Source organism: Aspergillus melleus (genome assembly GCF_016097325.1).
Source record: "Aspergillus melleus strain CBS 546.65 chromosome Unknown contig2, whole genome shotgun sequence".
Taxonomy (NCBI): domain Eukaryota; kingdom Fungi; phylum Ascomycota; class Eurotiomycetes; order Eurotiales; family Aspergillaceae; genus Aspergillus; species Aspergillus melleus.
This window is the reverse complement of record NW_025763371.1, coordinates 5,220,266-5,237,375: the sequence shown is the minus strand read 5'-3', so window position 1 is coordinate 5,237,375 and position 17,110 is coordinate 5,220,266. Positions and strand designations below refer to the sequence as shown.

General features: G+C 53.2%; 7 protein-coding genes across 7 annotated transcripts; 3 read left to right on the top strand and 4 right to left on the bottom strand.

Moving 5' to 3' along the window:
* Nucleotides 1-2,709: 2,709 nt before the first annotated feature.
* nhp6 (high-mobility group nucleosome-binding protein) lies at nucleotides 2,710-3,194 on the top strand (the record flags this gene model as incomplete). The annotated part of the gene is made up of 4 exons (XM_046086335.1): nucleotides 2,710-2,767; nucleotides 2,824-2,919; nucleotides 2,973-3,094; nucleotides 3,159-3,194. 4 exons carry the CDS (start codon nucleotides 2,710-2,712, stop codon nucleotides 3,192-3,194), a joined length of 312 nt encoding a protein of 103 aa, XP_045942298.1.
* A 2,445-nt stretch (nucleotides 3,195-5,639) lies between these two features.
* Nucleotides 5,640-7,608, top strand: LDX57_004662 (uncharacterized protein; the record flags this gene model as incomplete). Its single annotated transcript, XM_046086334.1, has 8 exons — nucleotides 5,640-6,055; nucleotides 6,126-6,536; nucleotides 6,587-6,664; nucleotides 6,714-6,946; nucleotides 6,996-7,107; nucleotides 7,162-7,266; nucleotides 7,322-7,500; nucleotides 7,562-7,608. 8 exons carry the CDS (start codon nucleotides 5,640-5,642, stop codon nucleotides 7,606-7,608), a joined length of 1,581 nt encoding a protein of 526 aa, XP_045942297.1.
* A 446-nt stretch (nucleotides 7,609-8,054) lies between these two features.
* On the bottom strand, nucleotides 8,055-9,164 carry LDX57_004661 (CCDC174 family protein; the record flags this gene model as incomplete). The annotated part of the gene is made up of 1 exon (XM_046086333.1): nucleotides 8,055-9,164. The coding sequence occupies one exon, from the start codon at nucleotides 9,162-9,164 to the stop codon at nucleotides 8,055-8,057; it is 1,110 nt and encodes a 369-aa protein (XP_045942296.1).
* Nucleotides 9,165-9,470: 306 nt separating this feature from the next.
* On the top strand, nucleotides 9,471-10,693 carry HOM6_2 (homoserine dehydrogenase; the record flags this gene model as incomplete). The annotated part of the gene is made up of 2 exons (XM_046086332.1): nucleotides 9,471-9,501; nucleotides 9,612-10,693. 2 exons carry the CDS (start codon nucleotides 9,471-9,473, stop codon nucleotides 10,691-10,693), a joined length of 1,113 nt encoding a protein of 370 aa, XP_045942295.1.
* A 213-nt stretch (nucleotides 10,694-10,906) lies between these two features.
* On the bottom strand, nucleotides 10,907-12,375 carry LDX57_004659 (heme-dependent oxidative N-demethylase family protein; the record flags this gene model as incomplete). The annotated part of the gene is made up of 4 exons (XM_046086331.1): nucleotides 10,907-11,137; nucleotides 11,293-12,026; nucleotides 12,079-12,220; nucleotides 12,271-12,375. The coding sequence occupies 4 exons, from the start codon at nucleotides 12,373-12,375 to the stop codon at nucleotides 10,907-10,909; spliced, it is 1,212 nt and encodes a 403-aa protein (XP_045942294.1).
* A 423-nt stretch (nucleotides 12,376-12,798) lies between these two features.
* On the bottom strand, nucleotides 12,799-13,262 carry LDX57_004658 (uncharacterized protein; the record flags this gene model as incomplete). Its single annotated transcript, XM_046086330.1, has 2 exons — nucleotides 12,799-13,086; nucleotides 13,197-13,262. 2 exons carry the CDS (start codon nucleotides 13,260-13,262, stop codon nucleotides 12,799-12,801), a joined length of 354 nt encoding a protein of 117 aa, XP_045942293.1.
* An 805-nt stretch (nucleotides 13,263-14,067) lies between these two features.
* On the bottom strand, nucleotides 14,068-17,058 carry LDX57_004657 (putative DUF221 domain protein; the record flags this gene model as incomplete). The annotated part of the gene is made up of 3 exons (XM_046086329.1): nucleotides 14,068-16,284; nucleotides 16,347-16,892; nucleotides 16,978-17,058. 3 exons carry the CDS (start codon nucleotides 17,056-17,058, stop codon nucleotides 14,068-14,070), a joined length of 2,844 nt encoding a protein of 947 aa, XP_045942292.1.
* Nucleotides 17,059-17,110: the final 52 nt, after the last annotated feature.

Genomic DNA, 17,110 nt, shown 5'->3' with positions numbered 1-17,110 from the left:
TTATCCAACAGTCACATACGCCATAGCAAGAACGAATTAAAAATCCAGGGAAACACCAACGCCGAACGAGGCAATTTTTGGGAAAGGTCCAAGGGGAGCCGGGCGTTTCCACTTGGAACCAGGCCAGGAGGACTCCATGACCCCCTCATTATTGGTATTATTTTGATTTATTGTTACCATTAACTAACGGAGTGGCAGAGCGCTTACAGGCCCGGTTATTTTGCCGGTATCTTTGACGGGTGCTGTTTAGCCCGGTTTGCGGTGGCATTTAATTTCCATTTCCAGTCGGCCTCTGCAGAACTGGACAATCAATAATAATATTCATCATTATATTATAATAACCGACAATTACAGTACAATAGTCGATCCGAACTAAAGATCGCACTGACGAATATGGTTACTCGGGAAAAACAATTATATCGGCATTCATGTCTTTCTTTCAGGCTTTACACAGCATGAAGTACGCTGGTCCTCTTTCAGCCCTCCACCACCACAAGGACCCTTCGGCAGGTATGTAGGTACTCCGTACAGTGTACACAGACAAATGGTTCTAAAGCAGCAAGCCACTGGTCATCTGGACTGCGGATGCCACTAGACAAATACTACCCAGCCGGGCAAGGGACAGAAATACCTCTCCCCGGTGCAAGGGAAGCCGCGTATGCCGTATGCTATTTCATTTGGCCAGTGCCTAGTGTCGAGCCTGCAGGGTCTGTTCACAGCAAGCCGGAGCATGTACGGAGTACTCCGTACAACCTCCCAAGTGCGGGCATAGCTAAGTCACTAAACCTCGTGCCGTATGTTGAGCAACAGGGTATCTATCGGCACACGCACACCTAACTGGAAAGGAGGACCGAGTGTGGGCGTAAGCAGTACACCTACGGAGTAGATTCTGAGCATGACATGCGGTGTACTTCACCATGAATCGGACAGAACTGACTTTAGTTCCAATGTTATGATCCTCCATCCCAATGAATTGCTGGAACCATAGCGCCCTGCAAAGAGTTCATCCATCATTTGGTTGATATGACATGGTGTGGGTAACTTGTTGTAGCGCTGCGATGTAGGTATATCCTCCAGTACTGGTTACCTATGGCTCTTGCTTGCAGGCTGCCGCGTTCAATCCTAATCAATCACTACTAATTCTCGGAGGGTATCACATCTCCATCTGCAATGAGACCCCCGCGTTCGATCCGCGGGTCAGGTCTACACATTCGCTCCCCCTCAATGATAGTACAGTTTGGGGGGATGTTCTTGTCTTTCTGGCTTAGAAGAAAGAGAGGATTGATTTGCTGGTAGCGTTTCCCTCCCAACGTCTGTAGGCACCGTCTGTGTGAATGGATGTACCGTTTCTGATTCATCTGGAAAATCGCGCTGCGGCAGATGGGAGGCCGTCATGTGACCGGAGCCGAGGGCGCCTTCTTAGCAGTACGCACCTGGATGCTTGGTGCACCCGCTCGCTTCTACTGTCCGCCTTTCGCCTACGGAAAATCCTACGCGCAGAAGTAACTTACCTGTTACCAAATGCTCCGACTGACTTTCCCGTCTAGTCTGCTACCTACTGACTCTTAGTGGCGCTGAGAAATGGACCGTACCGTAGATTACCTACGCTACCTCTCACCTTTATGGAAGATACCCAAGGTATGAGGAGGGTATTGTATTATACCATACAGCCAGATAACGGTGGAGCTCAGCTCGATTGCTCAGCAACCACACACACAGAGAGAGCTAGCTCTGTCTGAGTCTGACGACATTGCAAGCAGTACGGAGGACGAGAGTCCACTTGGAATACAGAAAATATGGATTCCTTCACATCAAGAAAAAAGAAAAGTAAGAACAAAAAAACAAAAAAACATGGTAGCTACTGCCGGACTTAGCTGGGCAGATGGTATGGTACGATACCGGTCATTCCCATTTCCCCCCTCCGAGCAGGAATTCCCTTGCTGTGCTGCCCACTTCACCCCCCTTCAGTCCTTCAGTCACGGTGGCCCGCCTTCCCGTCTCCCTCGCTCGACTACTACTACTCTCCCCTCTCCCTCTCTCTCTCTCCCTCTCACTCACTCTCTCTACTCCTACTACTCTCTCTCACTACGCTTCCCTCTCCCATACAATTCTCTCCCCCATACAAAAAAGTACGCATATCCGCGTCGGTGAGTACCCTAACACAACCTCCCTCTCTTCACAATGCTTCTACCACGCAAATCCTTTTTCCTCTTTCCCTTCAAATCTTCTTGTTTCCATCTTATTTGTTCGGTCAAAATGTCATTTCCTGGAAGTTTTCCTTCACCTCCGCGCCATCTTGCTGTCGCGCATCTGCGCCGGCAACTATATACTTCCTTGTTCAAGCTTCATATCTGCGCCTATTGCTTCCCACGAGCAAATTTGACTCCTCGCAATTCCTAATTTGGGGAGATGTCGTCTTCGGAGTCAATTGCCAGGCAGCTTTGTTTTTGCGCGCTTTTCCTTTGCGTGTTTGACCTGCGCCCGCGATCGCTCTACTCTTGTTTGGGCCGCGCGCAACACCGCGCAGCGCCCGCACTCTCCATTGCGCGCACATCATCGCGTCGTCGTTCAATTCTCCTTCACTTGAATTTTATTTTGTCGCTGCCTTCCTTGCTGTCGGGTCCTGTTGTTCTTCTGTCATTTGCACCTCCCTGAAGCGATTCATTTCGATTCTTCCTAACGAAGCATCATTAGACTTAATCACTCAACATGCCTAAGGAGAAGACCACCCGCAAGACTAAGCCCCGTGTTGAGCGGAAGAAGAAGGGTACGTTGCCATCCCCCATTTCCATCCTCTCGAGGCATCGCTGACCATCATTCTAGACCCCAACGCTCCCAAGCGTGGCCTTTCCGCCTACATGTTCTTCGCCAACGAGAACCGTGAGAAGGTTCGCGAGGAGAACCCCGGCATCACCTTCGGTAAGTCTCGCCCGGGATTTGCGTCTCGGCGCCAAATGCTAACTGCTTTGCAGGTCAGGTTGGTAAGATGCTCGGTGAGAAGTGGAAGGCTCTGAACGACAAGGACCGTGGTCCCTATGAGGAGAAGGCCGCTGCCGACAAGAAGCGTTATGAAGATGAGAAGGCCAGCTACAACGTGAGTTCTCTCCCCACAGCAGCGTCTCTAGGCTGTAAGAAGAGCCCTGCTAACAATGCCATAGGCCGGAGCCGCCGCTTCGGACGAGGAGTCATCCTAAATGCTTGCCTCTTCTCTTAGCAGGTCTCGTTTAGCTTGACCGGTTGGCGTTTCTGTGTCGTTTGTTTTCGCTGATTGCTGGCCTCTGTATTTCGTCGCTTCTTATATTTCCTTTTTCCTCAATGGCTTCTGGTATGGGATGACGGTGGTATCTCCTTGCTTTTTTCTGTTTATGAAGGATCTTCGATGGGAAATGTTTACTGTACGACATGGCGGCTTTTGAGACGAATCGAGGAGCCCGGCGCCGATGATGCCCGAGCGATGGGAGTGCCTCGTTTTCGAGTATCTATGGTGCAATAAGAATGGAAGCTGCAGAAATGTTGTAACGCAAGCTTTGTTGTATACTAGCCTAATTGACCGCATCCTTCTTTTTTCTTTCCTTTTTCTCTTTGTTACTTTTCTACTTGTTCCCCATTCCCTATGTTGTAGGTTCCTCATGCCCCTTATTGGTTTCTTCGGAATAGGCGTTGGCGTGGGCAAGAGTCCTGGTGTTGGCGACGTGGTGACCGAGAAGGAGTGACGCGGGAGTTGCTTGTTTACGTGTCGGACGCGTCGTGGTTCCGACCGACCTCGGTATTGATGCCTGAGGCCAGGACAGTTGGCCGTCAAGGTGTTCGGGCGTGAATCACTTTCACTAGTTAGTATTATTAGCCGTGAAGGATTCCTTCCGGTGCAGCCCGTCAGAATGCAGATAAGGGAAGTGTCGGCTTTATCTACTCCGTACTTCCTCCTACGAGATACTACCATGGCCACCAGTACTCCGTACCAGGTACGGATACTCAAGTTGCACCGATCCTCAGGCGGAGAAGCCTGTCATGCGACGACAACGTCCATCTCTGCACGTCAACTCTCGATATCTGGCGCGAAACTCGTTCCCCGTTTATTCATCCACTGCGTGTCTGCCCGAAGACCACGGCCAGACCACCGAAGTGCATATGTCTAGATGACACGAACGGGATCTGGATGACTTGGGGAGATCTGCTTGGTGGTTGTCGAACTGGCCGCGCAAAACCAGGGACGGTACTCCAGACACGATGCTGGACTGGTCCTTTTATACTCTTGCCCCATAATGAAGTTTTCCGGTTCGCAGCTGGCAGGAGAATTAGCTTGAACCTGGCGGTTTCATTCAGGGCTCGCAAAAATTGCCCGGAAAGGGAACGCGTTCCAAGCTGCATGGATAGATCGAGAGCTATACTGGAAATAGATGGCGTAAGCACCGTAGTTATCGATAGAGATCGAGTGCTTCGGAGTGTTTGTTCTGAACTCGGTCGATGAAGATGCCAGGGGAAGGAAGTTTAATCATGAATTCATAGGAATGCCGTAGTAATGTCGAGTCTCGTGACCAACCGGGCCCGTGACTTGGGGCTTCATCTCTTCGTAGTACAACTTCTTGCCAGAAGGAACATCCGTTGATAGTCCCTCCCTCCACTCTGGCTGTACAGGGTACAGGCGGTGATCGTTCCAACACATCTGCAATCACTCTGACAAGAATCCTAATACTCTGATGAGAATGGCGATGATAACTTGACGCTTTCCAATCAACCGAGTCCATTTCTGCAATGACATGCCAAAGCATGGACGAATGATCAGACCCGCGGGGTTGCACACCTCTTCATCTCTCCCATCACCGCTCAATTCCGCCCATCCACTTCCGCTGCCCATTATTGGCCTCTTCCCTCCAAAGCCGCATGAACACGTCAACGCTCCCAACCCCAAAGACAGTTAGCCAGCCCTCGGAGGCCTTTTGGTTTCACCCCATTGTGCTCCATTTGTCTGTCTAAGTCTCTGAGAGCCGCAAGTAAGCATTGCATGGTTGAGGGTCTCTCGGACACGGTCCATTGACGAGGTCCTGCCCCACTTCAAAGGATTCTTGTGCCCGCATTCTTTCCCGGACGGATGATTGATGCTTCCCTGCTTGGCTGCTGGATTGACTCTATTTTTCCTACCGTCCGCTTTGCTTCAGCTGGACCCTGTGCTTTGGCGGATCCCTTTTGGGCCCTCACTTGCGGTCTTCGTCCGGAAGACGCCAATCGACATGCATCGGAGGGGTGCCTTTGCCGATAGAACGTCGCTCCCTGACTCCTTTCATTGTCCGTTTGTGACTGAGTTGTCGTTTGGCTGCCCCCCTCCCCGGTCGATTTTCTGATTACTTTGTAGTCCCACTGTGTGAAGCTTTTTTTTTTATTTTTATTTTTTTTGTCTCCGGCCTGGCCGCATTTAAAGACTTTTGCCCTATCTTAGTTCCATCCTTTATATTTTAAACATCCCACTCGTGATTGTGATCGGCGTATATCTTGTGGGCGGGCTGCCTTTCACCGTTTCCTCCTTTGCATACCCCTCTTCACGAGTTCAGGACTGCGAAACCTCCCATTTGCTTCTTTTGCGGTCAGAAGGCAAGGGAGGAATTATTGTTTTATGCATGGTCAACCCTAAAGGCTCATCCACCATGGCCCTGCGCACTTCCGCCGATAATGCCGAGGACGTGGCCGCGGGTTTCACCATGTTTCGCGATCCTCTCCCCGAACATTCTACCGAAATCACTGGTCTTATTGCCGATCTATATTCCATTAGCACGTCTCTTAAGAAGCTGGAGGACCTGACAAGAAACCGGTCCTATCGTCACAACTATGCCGCTGCCCATCCCGACTTAGAACTAGTCCGAACTAGTTTAAAGTATACACTGGAGGATATCGTCGACTTCTTCGGGGATCTAGAAGAGCGACCGGCCTCTAGTCGAGATACCTACAAGCGTACATGGTTACATCTATGCACTTATTTTCGGGAAGAATCACAAGATTCATTGTCCACGCGCTTGGCCAAGTATAAGGCATTCCTGAATGAATTGGATGATTTTATGAAAGAGTAGGTCTCGAATATTTGCTTTTTCCTGTCCACTTCTGGGGTAGCATTAACCTTACTGGCTCAAATCTAGCAAATATCCCGATGTAAACCTCATGTCCAGTCTCCGCAACAACATCAAATCCCTCTATATACAACAAAGCAATCGTCTCATACCTCAGCTGGGTTCCATCTCGCTGAGCACGCCGTCCACTGTAAGCAGCAACAGTGCCGATCCGGGGAGCCCTGTCAGCGATCGCAGACCTCGCAACCGAAGGTCGTATGAACGGCAGAGGCCTTCTCGGTCATCTCCACAAACGCCTCTCTCTCCATCGTCAGGAACCTCCTCGGACATTCCTCCATCAGTACCCGATATTCCGGGCTCTCCTCTCACAAGCTCAGCCACAAGCAACTCCTTGAGTTCCACTTTTCCTAGCGATCATTGGGCCCGAAGAGTGTTTCTGGATGAGCACCCAAAGACTCATATCCCATACGTAGGCGAAAGGTGAGACCCTGACAACGCAATCTTCAGACCGGGTGCTGATACAACCGTAGCTCTAAATGCCTTGGGGATATAAAGCCTGGAGCTAGGCGATGGCTGCACGAGGAAGGATTTGAAGAACTGGTCCAACTGCAAGTTCATCATGTTTCAATTTGCATGAACCAGGCTAATTTATTATAGGGCTTTCAACGGCGACTCTGAACTTCACGTTTACTTCTACCAACGTGAAGAGGACCATCGAGCGCGCATTATGTGCAAAACCCCGCGGGGGTCGAGGTCCAATGAATATTCCTGTCTTCCTCTGAACATGCTGGAGATTTTCCGGGTCGGCTCTTGTTTGCAGTTGTGTCGGCGCCGTCGTGGAAAGTATGATCTTGAGTTGTGGGCCAACCTCAAGTTCAGCACTATCGAACGTATGTGCAGCCCTTTCATTGATTTAGGAGCATCACTGATGAACTGTAGATATGGTGCTTTTCTTTTGCACCTTCTTGGCCCTTCGCTCCCAGGATTGCCACAAAACCGTGGAGCGCATTCGTGACTACGAGCTAGACGACGAAGAGGAGCTTTTTGGAGGGTAGGAGCCACGTAATCACCAGAGAACATACCATCATGCTAATTCAGGTGCTAGGCAAATCGTCGACGATAATTTCCTCCATGCCTTGCGCGTCTATCGGGACAACATTTCAGGGGCCGTCAGACTCCAGGCGTCCGTACATAAAGGGGAAATGAAACGGTAAGACAGCCATGCGGTGGGTCAGGATCTTTCTAGCTGACTATAATACCGTCAGAGCACCGGTATGGACTGCTTTTATCACGCACAACATCGGCAGTCGAGGGTGGATTCGGCGTATGGACAGCAAAGTTGTGGTATTGCGTGAACTCCACCCTACCATTCTCACCATTTCAGATTATAATGCCCCCCGAACATCCAAAGGGGAGCACATTTTGAAATTCACGAATAAAGCTGGTAAGTTAGGACATGGTCAGCATCATCCATTCGCGTGGAAGTTGACTAACGAGAGGATTAGACGCCCAGGGGTTCATGGAAACCATGACGGAACTTGCACACTCATGAAAAGTTGATCTTGCAATCGAGACCCGCTTGGAGGTCCTAATGATTCTCAGTATAATTTCACACCCCGCCGCTTCCACACAAAAAAGATAACAAAACAAAAACAGGACCTTTTATGCTGCTGGTATACAGGACCGCACGATAATATTGGATAGTATATTACGACTCACGAGCTATGACACACGATATGATGAACTGACGTTGATGCTGATGACTCGGTGCCATTGCTTTCTCGCTTTTTTCTGTTCCTGATTTTTCTTTCTTGTATTTAGGAACGAACTATTTGGGTGGGCAGCGATTGATTCTATATGGTCCATCAAGGTGGATATTTATACCCTTTTCATTGCTCTCGTGTCAACAATGTCTGTTTCTTATAGGTTCAAAAAACACAATTCAATTCATTAATCTAGGGGTATCATAAAACATCAAATGCAACAGTATACAGATCATTAGGCATCTGCCTCAACCGGGGCGGATCCAGTCCAATCCCCCACGTCGCCCAAACCAGCCAAAAACATCTCCGCACGTCTCTTAGACCGCAATTCGCCGATTGCCTTTCTTCGTTGGTCCTTGACCTGCTCTCTCTCAGCTTTCCTCTTCTGCCGAGCCTCCCGCGCACGCTGAGTCTCATCGCGCGCACTCACAAGCTCCTCCATCTGCTGCCGGCGCACCGTCTCATCTTTCGAGAAAGCATAGAACCCGGTTCCCCGGTTGCGGACCTCAGCGTCAGCATCGTAATGCGTTTCTCCCGGCGGCGTGGGCGACCGGTCCCTTCGTGTAGCTAAATATGACATCTGCGACGCAGCCGCGGCCGACGGATTGAACGCCTCCGCCTGCACCGTCTCCCCGTAGATCAAGTTCTCCGGACGCGACGGACGCCAGCGCTCCTGCATATTCGACCGCTGCCCGGACTCTTCATCCGCCTTTGCTCGCGCGGCCCGCGCCGCTTCGGCCCTGGTTCCTCGACGTGTCCGACCCAGCTCATCTTCGTAGGACACGACGGAGGCGTCATCGTCATCCTCCTCCGCATCGCTTTCGTCTCCCGATCCGGGCCCTTTCTCGCGCTCCGCGTCCGCCCATTTCCGATCGAAATCCACCAACCCCTCGCGCTCTTTCCGGCGCAGTCGAGCAAGATATTGATCCGTCTGTCCATAACCATCCTCCTCCTCATCACTATCCGCCATCAAATACGCCCCACCCTTCAACTCCTCATAGACCCGTGCCTTCTCCTGCATGCGCCGCTTCGAACGATGCAACGCCGCGGCGTCCGCGCCACCAATATCCTCCGATCGCTGATGCGTCTGGAACACGCCATTCTCGTCGTCGCGGAGATCAGCGGCCGCGCGCTTCTGGGCGCCTTTGTTGTGGCGCGCGAAGATGTCGGATTTGTTTGTTTTCGAGGGCCGGGGGCGTCCGCTGCTGCTGGAGCCGTCTTTCGTGTCTTGGGAGATGAGCGAGGAGAGGGTGGTCGTGAAGGCGAGGTTGGAGGCGGAGGGGGCGGAGGATTTGGAGGTGGAGGTTGTTTTGGGACGGGGGATTCCGTAGAGAGAGTCGGACATTATGAGATTATGAGAAGGTGGGGGGGGGGATTGTTGGGCTGATATTTTGATATTGAGACTGGGATGGAGATTGTAGAGAGGATAAGACGCAATCGGAGAAGGCGGTCACCGCTTTCGGAATGACTCAGCGGAGGACCCCCGCGACAACCCCTCCATCTTCTTCTGTTCTTCATCTTCATCTTCGCCTTCACCTTCTCTCTCTAGTTCAATTCGAAGGTCAGACAGACATTCTCACTGATTTTCGAGGCATTGCAATCTGATTGATTCCAGTTTCTTTCCAGTTTCTAGTTCATATCCTTCATCATCATGGCCAGCCCTATCTACCTCGGTGTCATTGGTATGTCTTCATGTTCTCCCTCAGTATAGGATGAGGATGCTATGACTCTCTCTACACATCAATTCCCCACACCATCGCAAATAGAGAACCATACTAACTCTATCATTCAGGCGTCGGCGGCGTCGGCTCTGCCTTCCTGAACCAACTCGCCCGTCTCCCCAACGCCCCCCAACTCATCCTCCTCGCCCGCTCCACGCAGACCCTCCTCTCGCCGACACCGGCCTACTCGCCCTCGATCCCCGCCACGTCGGACTGGCAAGCCGCCGTGTCGACCCCCTCGCTCACCAAATCCGGCGCGCTCTCCGCCGACGAAATTGCCTCTTACCTCTCCGCCGCGCCCGGCCGGTCCATCCTCGTCGACAACACCAGCGACCCCGCCCTCGCGGCCTCCTACCCGACCTTCCTCCGCCGCGGCATCTCCATCGTCACGCCCAACAAGAAGGGGTTCTCCTCCGACCTCGCCCTCTGGAAGGACATCTTCGCCTCCGCCGCCCAAGGCAACGCCCTCGTCTACCACGAGAGCACCGTCGGCGCCGGTCTCCCCGTCATCTCGACCCTGCGCGACCTGGTCGCGACCGGCGACGAAGTGACCCGCATCGAGGGCGTGTTCTCGGGCACGCTCTCCTTCCTCTTCAACACCTTCGCTCCTAGCGGCGCCTCCTCGTCCGCGAAATGGTCCGACGTCGTGTCCCAGGCTAAAGAGCTCGGATACACGGAGCCCGATCCCCGCGACGACCTGAACGGCATGGACGTCGCGCGGAAACTGACCATCCTGGCGCGCATCGCCGGTCTGGACGTCCAGGCTCCGGACTCGTTCCCGATTGAATCGCTCATCCCTGACGAGTTGGCCTCCCTGCCTTCCACGGGCGATGGCATCGCGCAGTTCATGACGCGTCTGCCGGAGTTCGATGGCCAGATGGCGGCGATCAAGGAGGGCGCGGAGAAGGCGGGGAAGGTGGTGCGGTACGTGGGTAGCGTGGATGTCGGTAAGAAGGAGGTCCGCGTGGGATTGCAGCAGTTTGATCGGGATAGCGCGATCGCCGGGCTGAAGGGCAGTGATAACATTATTAACTTCTATACCAAGCGGTATGGTGGAAACCCGTTGATTGTGCAGGGTGCCGGGGCTGGTGGTGATGTGACTGCTATGGGTGTTTCGGCTGATTTGATCAAGGTGGTTCAGCGGTTGTCTTAAGGTTAGGGTAGCTATGGGTTAGAGAAAAGTATAGAGATGAAGATGAACAGTTGAATCTGAACATGAGCCCAACCAAACAAGAAGACATGACTTTCTATTCAGAGTGCACAATAGAGAAAATTAGAGAAAGAAAGATATAGAGACCCTCCCTCCATCCTCCTCCCTTCTCAAATCCCTTTCAACCCCCCCAATCTAAGCACCGCAAAAGTCTAACTAAGATCGTAAAAACCTCTTCACCGCATCCCCCCAAACCGGCGCCCTCTTATACCAATGCATCTCAGGCACATTCCCCTCCTTAAGCCCGTCAATCGCTCGGGCCAGATCCTCGCCGAGCCCTTCGTCTTTGACGGATTGGATCGGATACGTGTATGTGTGGAAGGCGAAGACGAGGGCTTTGGAGCGGGGGAGGCGATGGAGCGTTTGGCGTTCGCAGCGGAGGAGGGTCTATTTTTCGTTTTCAGTCGGTTAGTTTTTTCACTCAACTCATCACATATATATAACCTGAGGTTTTAGTCTTAAGTTCAAAGGGTCATGAAGTGTTATCATGAGAGATAACCGGAATAACAGAAAGATGGAATGAAGAAACAGGGGGAACTCACCGAATCAACATTCAACCCACCCTCCTCAATCGCCCCGCCCTCCCCCTCAGAACCATGCACGCCGCCGAACGCAGCAAACAAGTCCGTCTCCGTCGTGACGCTCCAATTGACCCGCTGCACGAACTTGCCGACTTCAACGCGCGCAAAGAACCGGTCCATGCTGCGTTCCAGCTTCTCCTTGTACCCTGGCACCGGGGCGTGGATGTTCGCGAGCCTCAGACCGATCTTCTCGGCTGGGTTGAAGCCGGATGGAAAGTAGGCGGTGTATGCGCGGAGGACGTATTTGGGTTCTGTTTCTTCTGTTTCTTCTTTCTGGGAGGTGGTGAATTGTGGATCCGGGTCCTGGCTGGGCGACGATGGAGAAGATTCTGGTAAGAGGATGAGAAAGTCCTCGTCAACGAGAGAGCCGAGGATTTCGAGCTGTCGGCGGCCGTTCTGAGGGGTTGCGGTCCAGTCCAGGGGTGCCTGTTGGCCGGTGACGAGACTATGCAGGACGGTGTGCTTCTCCGCAGTCTGGATCGCTCGGAACATCCGGGGATATCGGGTGGGAAGATAAGAGCCCACGACGAACGTGTAGAGTTCATTGATAGCGGCAAGGACGTGGGTATCCTCGGGATCATTGATAGCGATGACGACGTCAGGGTATTGGTGCAGGAGATTAGCGCGAAGAGCCAGCCGGTCCTTATATGTCTTATCCATAGGGATGAGGGTGGAGGGGTCAAGAGAGGACAGCGCTGTTGCCATGTTAGATTGGAACCCTTCCTTGCTGTAGCAACGACCACTTGCCCATTGTCAGATGGTATTTGGGCTTGAAGGGCCGGAAGCATAGCGGTTCGGCGGTTTCCCAGTTGAAATCGGGCAGCGGTTCAATGGGCGGATAGCCCGTTGATTCTGGTGAGGGTTCATGGCTGTAGACATCAAGCTGTCTCTGCGTGGTTGGTTAGTCTTACCCGACTATCCGACAGAGGTGAATCGTACTCGGTTCCATAGGCTGAACAGCCAGGTTGCCAGGACCAAGAAAAGGATAACTAGAGGATTCCTCTCGACGTAGAGAATCCAGTCATCCAGGCTATCCAGCTGCATTGTGACTGCCTCGATGCTGTTCGGGTGGGGACGTTGATAGAGGAAGTCAACCCAAACTTTCGGACGAGCAACCACGGATCTTAAATATCAGTGCCTGTTATGATTTGCCGACAAGGCCGCCCACCGCCGATTGCACCAAGCACCGAGCGGACAGGAACCTCGAGCGATCTGCATGCAACGAGACAAGGGAGAGAGATGAAGGAATCTGGCTGGCAGACCGACGCTCCCCGCTGCTCAGCCACTAAACCGAATCCAGCAGCTGAGGAGAGAAACTGATATCGCCTCGTCATCGGCGTATAGATAGACCAGTCTTGTTTCCCCATTAGCTTATCAGTTCACTTTGGTGGCTGAACTGAATTGCCCCGTCGTACGCCCAACCACCAGAACAACAGTATATCCCAGAGCAAAGCAAAGCAGAGCATCTTAACCTTCCTTTCTATCATCGGTCGGCGTCCTCCGCCTCACCGATCCCTCTGCCTCCGTAACATCCAGCTTCGTCGCCGTACTAATATCTTCATATCCCGCCAGCCCGAAAGCCCTTCGTTGTCCATCCGGTCTCTCGTTCAAGCTAGGCGCGCGCGGTCGTTGCATGCCTCTCGCGCGACCTCCGACCACGGGGAGTTCATACCCCACCGTCCGCCACAAATACAGGCTCACGTCGAAGATGAGAAGCACCGCCCAGGGGAAGATGGTTATTATACCGAGGATGACCTATTGTAGAGGTGTAGGTTAGCGAGAGGGTCATATTGACTTCACTCTGCTCCGGATGTCGACTCAGGGCAAAGTTGATGTCAGGCAAGTCAACGAACGAACGAACTCACAAAGAAACGAGCAAACCAGCTCTCGACGTAGATCAAATTCGGCGGGAGGATAGAATACCACGCCATTCTCTTGTATGGTGTATTCAGAGTATATTGTGTTGCTGCTGTTGCTGTTGCTGTTGCTGTTGTTCTAAGGATCCGATGGTCTGCGAGCAAACATCCGGACTTGCGCACCACGTCGCGGTCTCGCTAGGCAGCAGGCTGGGCACTGGTCGGTTGTTCCTGGCGTTCAGCAGCGTAGAGAAACGTGTGATTCGACGAGCTGGGCTTGGGTTCCGGACTGGGTGGCTTTCGTTTCCTGCGCGCACTGGCTGGGGGATTGTTGATGTGTTGATGTTGATTGCTGGTCGGAGCGGTTGGCCTCGGAAATGCGGCCCGGGCGGAGACGGAGGTGTTCTGGTGAGAAGCAGGCGGAGGGAAGTATTTGGTAAATTTGGTGGAATATAGAGAGCCTCCAAGGTAGCAATTGACTAACTGACTTGAGGAGGTGAAGGGAGCAAAAAAGGTTGTTGTTGGAGTGTTGACAACCCCTGGAAATGAGTGGAAACGAAAGGGGGGAAATCAGGGCGGACCGGAGAAAACGCTGGACTTCCGCCCGCAATCAACCAGAGGATTCATCTTCACGGATTGATATGAACATCAGTTATTTTAATGGAGAGAATTCTATATATTATGTACAGCCCATTCTTGCTCAATAAAATACAGCAAATGTCCAGACATGCTTGTGTACAGCACCATATGTCCTGTTGACTCCAGGTAGTCCCAAAATACAATCGTCATGACCCACGCTCTATACAATCAACAATCCAAACAAATAAACAAAGATCCACAGTCCCTGGCAGATACAAAAAGAAAAGGTCGTCATTCAAATCTATCGTGGCACACGAAAATGTTCGTATGAAGTGGAATTGGGTTCGTCCTGATCCACAGGCCCGTATCCTCCGGTTCGCCATCGACCCAGCGGCGTCGTCGTCTCGCTGATTGCCGGCCCTTGTGCCTGGCTGAGGAGCCCGGCATGACTCTCGTCATCATGCTGGTAGAGTCCTTGGCCCACCGGGCCGCTATCCATCCGGTTTAAGGGCGTGCGGAACGCTGGGTGGATGTGCTCGTTGCCATTCAGATCGTACGGCCGAATAGACGGTAGCGATGGCGTCGGAGAGGATGCACGCGAGGAGGTGGGCGACCACTCGCCGCCCAGATGGCTGTGAGGAGTGTGCGAGCGTTCGGTAATGAGGTCGTCCGGGCGCCCGTAGATGCCGCCGCCAAATTCGTCGCGGAAGTCGGATCGATCCTTGTAGTAGGAGAAGTCGAGGTGGTTTTCCGGAACGACCTCGAAGGGGGCGTTCGAGGGAGCGTCCATCTTCTTGCCCGGCTGCGACGTGGACATGGGGTTCATGGCGATATCCGAGTACTCGCCCTCCGGGCCCACCGAGCCGAGACGGCCCCGGTAGATGCGGCTCAGCGCGTCGGCCGCCCTCGCGTGCACCATGGGAGTGATCAGGGGCTTGTAGAGGGCGGGATGGCCGAACCGCGAGTTGAGTCGTTCGGCGGCCTTCTTGCTGGATTTGCCCACTGCCAGAGCTTCGGCATCGCTGAGGTTGGCTCGGTTGTAATACTTGATGTCGCCATCGAAGGTCTTCATGCAGTAGAACTTGAAGCCCAGCATCAGGAAGGGAAGCGGGATTACGCAGAAGACCATCGTCCAGGTGCCGCGCACCTTGGCCACCAGGGCGATCACCACGTTGGCGAGGATCGTCGCAAAGACCAACCGGTTGAACACGACCCGCCAGAAACGTCCGCCGGATTCGTTCTTCGTCACGAACACGTAGAGCAGCATGTACTTCTTCATGATGGCATCCATGCCAAAGTACAGCGCGGTAACCGGAAGAACGATGGGCTGCAACGTAGCGAAGCAGAGAGCGACCGTCGCATAGTACAGGAAGTAGTTGTAGTAGCTGGCGAATTGGAACTGTGGCGGCGCCGTCCACTCGATAGCCTGCCGGGGCGTGGGGGCCAGGAAGGTCTTGGAGAACCAGACCCAGAACACGTTCACCAGCTGGACGAGGTCGATGGCCGCTCCGAGGTTTCGCTGCAAGAGGTAGGTCACCCAGAACGGCGAGACTTGACAGAGGGCGCCCATCACCTTCCCGTAGAGCTCTCCGCCTTTGATGGTGTTCCAGGCATCTTCGCCACTGTTCGACTTGACGAGCGTTGCGATGAAGGTCCATGCAGCGGAGAAGAGGGAGAAGACAACCAAGTTGTTGAAAACAAAGAAGGCGTACAGGTTGTGAAGCACGTGCCGTTCTCTCGAGGTTTTCGTCACGTCGCCGGCCCGGATGGCCATCCGACGGAAGATAATGGGCAGAAGGATGTAGACAAGAGAGGTAATGGCAGGCGACAAGATACCTTGCACGGCGGCCCAGACCTCGGAATGGCCGCTCAGCGAGGTCTGAAAAGCCGGCCAGACCAAACCCAGGTTGTTCAGGTTGGACAAGAAGACGGCGATAAGGGCGTTGGGAACGATCCAAATCACCGTCAAGATGGCCGAGTAGATCCAGTTCATGAACCGCTTCCATTTGCGAGCCGATTTCGACAACGGCAGGTTTTCCCAGATCAGGTCGCTCGGCCGGGGAGCCAGACGGATGGTGGTGCCTTGAGGATGCTTGTTGCGCGCAGTGTAGGCCACCGCATGCGCATGCTCAATCATTTCCCAGCTGACGAAGCCGAAAGAGAGCGCATTACGCTTGTCAATGGACCCGCGCACATGCTTAATTTCTTCCTCTAGCCGTTGAATTTGGTCGGTCAAGAAGTCGATGGCATCCACCTTGCCCTTGACGCCGTCGCCTCGGTATTTCCGCGGGGGCCGCATAGTCGGCCGATTGACGGGTAATTTATCCGGGTTTTTGAAATATTTGGCCAACACCGACTCGAGCTCCCGCACCGCTTCCTCGTGTTCCTTGATCAAAGCGGGGAGGCCCTTGACATTACGGCCAACGGAAGCTCGGGGTACGGCGGCGGTAGGGTTGACTTCGTCGACCAGGCGCATCACACCCTCGTCGGATCGGGCCGAGGCAGGAACATCGGTGATCTAGACATTCAATCGGTGAGTTACCGGGGTAAGTTGGGGTTGACGAAGGATACGCGACATACCATCAAAGTCCGGGCGTGCAGACTGCGCTGGTAATCCGAACTTTCGAAATAAGCCCTGCGGAGTGCTCGGACGGCGCTGTAGTTCCTCCAGAGAAAGTAGGCGATGATGATATCGAAGGTCCAGGCGCAGACGACTTGACTCCAAATCGCATTCGATTTGACGTTCAACGGAGTCATGGTGGAAAACACGGAAAGGTCATTGCCGTTGCCGTCACTCTGAGTGATATTGACGGGAATCATGATGCCGCAGCCGATGATGCTGAGCAGGATGAAAACGTTGCGGCACATCTTGGTGAAGCGCAGGAAAATGGCGGCATCGAGACCGACGATGTTGATCAACTCCTGCTCTCTGGTGCTCAGAACCGGTTTCACCCAGGCGAAAAGACCCTTTCCCACGGGAGGCGGAGTGTGTTTGCGGTCGGCATGCTTGACTTTAGGGGCATAAACCACCGAGTGTCGAGGGCGAAAGAGCGAGAAGAGCAAGGCGAGGATGATAGCGAGGCCCGCGGAGGTAGCCAAGGAGGCCCAGACAGCTTTCACTTGAAACTGAGGATCGGGTTAGTTGGCGCAAGTGATGAAGGTAGAATCGGGAGGCAGTGGCGTTTCGTCAACAGGGAAAAGGTAAACATACAGCTGATTTGAACGGATCCTGGATGAGATCGAGGAATTGATCCGCGCCGCCCTCGCGGCGCTCAAGGGGATTAGAATCCATGATAAGAGAGTCGAGACGGCATGGATGAAATCCGTTAGGGGGCGAATTGGAG